Source organism: Phaseolus vulgaris, chromosome 11, assembly GCF_051622355.1.
Source record: "Phaseolus vulgaris cultivar YP4 chromosome 11, ASM5162235v1, whole genome shotgun sequence".
NCBI lineage: Eukaryota > Viridiplantae > Streptophyta > Magnoliopsida > Fabales > Fabaceae > Phaseolus > Phaseolus vulgaris.
In genome coordinates, this window is record NC_143508.1 from 1,500,749 (window position 1) to 1,506,596 (window position 5,848).

The following is a 5,848-nucleotide window of genomic DNA, read 5'->3' on the forward strand; positions in this document are numbered from 1 at the left end:
AACAAATACTCTGAGCCAATTACATTTGTAGTAAATATATAATTTCGGTTTTTTAAAATCTATTTATTCAAATCTAGTCACTAATTTCTTTAATCAACTGTTATAACTAGATCTTCTTAGAATTTCTAAATGCTTTACTTTTCTAGTATTTTAAGATAATTAAATGATTTTAGTTATCAACTTAAACATTATTAACAAAATATTATCTCATATTAGCACAAACACTAACACAGACACTACTATGATACGGATATAGACACAGAGGTGCGTATATGGGGACATAAATCTATGTATTATATAATTATAAATTGTATAAATTGACAATAAAGATTTATATGAACAAATATATTCCAATTTTTTTTGTAGTAGAAAGATGTTTTTCATAGTTAATTCGAAATGATTTATTCCTTATTTTTATAATTATACTAAAAATTTATACAATAAGTTTAAGTTTTAGAAAATTAATGTGTTTTTTTCTTTTAAAATTGTCAGAAATTCAAGAAATATTATTTGAATTAGACATTTCACCAATACTTATCCATAAAAATATTTTTTTTAATTAAACACTACACCAATATGTATCATGTAAGAAAGTTAGTGTCTAATTACGTATATATAATGCAAACACCTCATTTAAGAGGACACACCTAAGAGTAAGAAAGTTAGTGTCGTCTAATACAAACACCTCATTTAAGATTTAACTTCATTCTTCTCTCAAGGGAAAGCCTATACATCGTTTAATTTTTTGCTTTTGTCCCTTATTTGAATCAAGAAAGAGAAAAAATACATTCATGTACGTGGTTCCATAGGCAAAAGTTTGAGGTTGTGGTGTTAATTGTTGAATTGAATCCTATTGGAATTGGAATAGCTTCCTTTGAAATTGAAAGTGGAAAATCTGTGAAGGTGGTGAAGGGATGATGGAGATGTTCTTCTGTAACAGCAACCACCTTCTTCAACCTTCTCAAAACCCTTCAAATCTGCTCCTTCTTTCTGGTCCTCCTTCTTCGTTCGTATTTCTCTCTTTCTCTGCTCACTTTTCTTCTTCGTTGAAATTCTTACCAATGAATGAATCTGCTGTTAAACAATGTTCAGTGGGAAAACTTCTCTGCTTTTTCAATTTGCATTCAATGTAGCACTTCACTCCCATAACGTCATCTTCATTTCCAACCGCCAAAGATTGGATTCCAAGCCCCCTTTTCTCTCTCAGGTCAAGAATCTCTGTTCTCTTCTCTTACATTTTTTTTTCCTTTTCATTTTTCATAACTTCCTATTTTCTGAATTTCAGGGAATTGATCCATCTTCTGATGTCTTCCACCGTATACAAATGAAGTATCTCTCATAATTCTACTTTTCTAACTAATGCCTCATTTCGTTTCTATTATTTCATTATCTCATACCCAATTTTGTTGGAGGTACGTGAATGATGATGAAGACATCAGAAAGTACTTTGCTGCCTTCCACCTGTATGATAAATTGCCTGCAGCAGTTCTTATTGATGATTTTGGTGATTTCTTTGATAACAAGTAATTTTAATTTTTTTCCAATTTCTGCCTTGTTGAGAGCTTACCCTTTGAATGCCTTATTTTGATTTTGGTTTCCGTTCCATCTTAAAAGGATCTGCCAACAACGATATTGCAATCCCCGCGGACGAGACATGGCCATGGTCAAGACTCTAGCCTTATGCCACAATGCAATTACTTTTGCAAAGTAAGTGTCCATTGCTCTTGGAAATATTTGGATTGATTTGGTTAGTAATTTAGTGTCAAAGGAATAAACATATTTTCAAATGAAAAGCTCAACTGAAGTTTTGGTCTTGGTTACTCCCAAAGTTTCTTCCGCTTGTTTCCCCTTCTTAGATTGGTGTCTTGATCATTTAGTTTATATGTTTTCAAGTGACTTGTGATAGGTTGAGTTGGTGATTCCTTCTGCTGTTTGTGAGGGTTCTTGTTGTTATTGTTTGGCCTTTTGTAGACTTTCTGTTCAAGATGTATAAGATTGGACCATCATGAAGTGGTTTATATTTCTTTATTTTTTCCTTGCTGATAAAAAAAAGAGTGTCCATTGCTGGTGCTGGCAAATTGAATGAATATTACTGCATGCAACTCAACTCTGTATCAGCTTGTTCAACTAGTTCATCACGTAATATGATGATTATGATAATGAATAGGGTCTCTTTCTAAATTCTGTGGCAGTCAAAAAGGTTCTTGCAAGGTTCTGTTGTCAGATACTCATACTCACCAGAGAGACTCCCCAAGGTTTCAATTCATCTATAAGAAATGGATACAAACCACTTTTACTATTCAAGGTTAGCCTAGTTGCTTACCATACCAGGCCTTATAAAACAGTTAATTGATTCATGCACTTTTTCTTGTCATTGTATTGCAGAAGGGGATGTATCTGGTTCATTTATCCTGAAAGATAAGAGTAATTCAGGAACTGATCACAACACAGCTATTATCAAAGCTGCAAAGTACTCAATAGCTCTTCAATATCTGGTTTTTGAAGGAATTGTTGAAGATCAAGTATAGTAGATAGTTACCTTTCCCCCACTTAAAACCGATTGATATATGTAACTGTGTCGTATGTTCAACATTTAACAGTTATACACAAAAATGAACCGAACTTCGGAGCCTGCATCTTCATCAACAGTGTCAAATCTTGGGTTCTGTGATGAAGAACAGAAAAGCCTGGCCAGGTATTCCTGCTGCAAGTGTCTACTATTTGGTTACATTAAACAAAAATTATTTGTGGACACTAAAATCTATTTGATATCCTGAAGGAAGAAATATTAGAAAGAAAAGTGTAGGAATGATAGGTGATCTGTTGTATGTGACAGGAAAAAAAAGAAAAATGATAAATATTAAGCAAGTGTGTTTGTTTAGAATGAAAGAATGTTTGTACTATTATTGTTCTACTTTAAAACATCATGCGGCAAAACGCTAAACTACATAGACATTATTGTCCGTCAGAACCGGATTATGGTAACAAAATGCTTTTGTTAACGTCAGCATTTGAGTGATGGAATTTAAATTGATATTTCAAATGAACTAAATAGTTTTCCTACAAATTTTTATTATTTTTAATTACTAACAGTCTTGAAGATTTTTAATTACTAACAATTTTCTTCTATGTTGAGGTTCGGACACATTTCTTAAATGGTATCTTCATGTATCAGACACCGATATTCGTATAACATTTGTAGGACACGTATCGGTGAAATATCTAATTTAAAATATATTTGTTGAATTTTTGATAAATTGTGAATTTGTATAATTTATAATTATATAATATATAAATTTGTATTTTTGTATTTTATATTTTAGAGATTATACGTATCATTTGTGTTTGTTTTATATTTTAAAAATTATATATATTTTTGTGTTTGTATCTTATATTTTAAAAATTATATGTATTTTTGTGTTGTGACTTATATTTTAGAGATTAACGTATCGTGTTCGTGTCAGCACGATACCCTTTTTATGTCTTTTTCCTCCTCCAAAAACAGATTTTAAACATCCAAATCAATGGGAATAAAAGAGAATTGGAGTTTCTTATCGCAGCAGCATTAAACAATGCAACATTGCATTTGCATCCCCACATTCGAAAGGCAAACGACGAATCTTATCTAAACCATTTCTAATGTGTCTTTCTCCAAAAAAAACTAGTGCTTTCATATCTCCACGTAGTTCGACCATTGTGACAAACAAATAAATATTAAAGGGTGGTGAGACATCGATATTAAAATATATAAAAAATTGATGAATTGATTCATCACTTAAAATAAACACTCTTAAATATTAAATATTCTGTTCAAAAAAGAAAGTTGCATGTGGACATGACTGGGCTTTATTAAGTTTTGCAAAATTGTTCTGTAGTTGACACCTGAGAGAATGAGCTTGTTATGACTCATCTATTTCAAAATAAAAATAAAAATAAAATAATAATAATAATAATAAAATAAAATAAAAATAATAATAATAAAATAAAATATATATATATATATATATATATATATATATATATATATAATATCATGAAAGCTTTACGATTGTCCTCATATAAAATAGACGGTTTAGATTTAAGTATTTATTAAAATCTTTGTTATGCTATTAAACTTTTAAACATTGAATTTCCTTTAAAAAATTCTAAATATTCATAAATAAAATTAAAATCTACAAAAAATTATCAATTGCTTTGTTTATAAAATATCTGAATTATCATATTAGTTTTTTCAAGATCATAATTAACTTATTACTATTAGTACTATGGTCATTATTTTATCAAAATCGTTACTATTAATCACAAATGTTGTTATCCTAATAGTGTTATTCTAATGTGTTAACAAACATAAACATTTTCAAATTATAAAAGTTACTGAAATTAACCAAAATACACATTTTTTCCACTTCAAATAGAAAGATTGTTAAAACAAAATTAAGTTTCATATAGATTTTTTCTTCTTCTTCTTAAAACTACATTTTATGAATACCCATGTAACCTCTTCACGATTTCAAACAAATACCACAAATAAATTTTCTATTTAATACTAATTATATATTATAGCAATGGGACAAAACTGTCTGAATTTTATTTAACCAAAAAAATAAACCCAATTCTTATAAAAAAAAATTAGGACTGTTATAGAGTTTTTACAATTTAAGTTTATTACATGTTAATTTAAAGGTAAGTTATTTCTTAAATTGAATTATTTTTGTGAGAAAAGCTGACATTATTGTATTAATACTATAATTTATCTTTTAAATGTTTTAGTTTTAACTTGTTTAACACTTATTTGATATATTATTCTATTTAAAATATGTTTTTATGTATAATTTATTTTAAATAAAAAAAAAGTTAATAAAAAAAACAAGGGGAAGGTTATGTGAGAGAAAGGTCACACACACATCTTCTTAGACATGTCAATTAAATCTCAATTTGTGAACATTTGTGGGCTTTATGATTTTTTAATATATATATATATATATATATATATATATTATTTATATATGTTAATAAATAAATTTTCAGTCTAATTACTTTTTCAACCCTCGAATCATACACATGGACTAAAAACTATAAATATATTTTATATATTCACATGGTGTTTAGAATACAGGTCACAAATAAACAAATTCTTCCTCAAAACTTTTTTTATTAATTAATCAAGACAATTTTTCTTATATTTAAATCCTTTTTTCTAAAATAATTATTCTAAATAAATAACTCTAATATACTTTTAGAAAATTTAATTCAATAATAAAACATATCACTGTAAATATTTAAATGTGTAGAAACTCATGTTTCTCATCATATCATACCTACAACATTATAACTTGATTTACTTCAAAAAATAAATACTAAAACCCCCATATATATATATAAATATATATAACAGAAGTGAAAACTTTATTAGATTTCTTATAAGATATAATTGACTTAATATTTATTATGTTATAGTAAAGGAGAAAAAATATAAATAATGATCTTAAAATTTAGAGATGATATAAAATTTTAAGAAAGTGATAATTTATAATAAATGAAGAATACATTTTTTTTATGTATATCAAATTTATAGAATTTGTGTTAAAATATTAGATAAATAATTTTTTACATGTTTAATCATATAGATTTTGTTTGTTATCCACAATATTACTAGTAAAATTAATTTTATAAAATTAATTGTATAAATGCTTACTTAACTAAATACTGCATTATTTACTGTGCAATCCACTAAAGTTGAGTATCACAAAAAATAAAATCGTATGCAAATCAGGTTTAGATCGAAGCCATAAATGTTCTTAGATATTATATTAAATAATGTATTTTTTGGCACTTATAGTTATTTAAT

The 5,848-nt window shown here is 27.1% G+C and overlaps 1 protein-coding gene across 11 annotated transcripts; it reads left to right on the forward strand.

Moving 5' to 3' along the window:
• Positions 1 to 645: 645 nt before the first annotated feature.
• LOC137819240 (tRNA dimethylallyltransferase) lies at positions 646 to 2,889 on the forward strand. 11 transcript variants are annotated; one of them, XM_090297071.1, is made up of 7 exons: positions 646 to 993; positions 1,093 to 1,207; positions 1,286 to 1,329; positions 1,413 to 1,523; positions 1,615 to 1,707; positions 2,193 to 2,255; positions 2,386 to 2,889. In XM_090297071.1, the coding sequence occupies exons 3-7, from the start codon at positions 1,325 to 1,327 to the stop codon at positions 2,420 to 2,422; spliced, it is 309 nt and encodes a 102-aa protein (XP_090153197.1). In that variant the 5' UTR covers positions 646 to 993; positions 1,093 to 1,207; positions 1,286 to 1,324; the 3' UTR covers positions 2,423 to 2,889. The 11 variants fall into 11 exon arrangements, 6 of the variants coding, with proteins under 6 accessions (XP_090153197.1, XP_090153195.1, XP_068479132.2 ...); XM_090297069.1 differs by having other exon boundaries at positions 706 to 993; positions 2,193 to 2,305; XM_068623031.2 differs by having other exon boundaries at positions 744 to 1,006; positions 2,193 to 2,305.
• Positions 2,890 to 5,848: the final 2,959 nt, after the last annotated feature.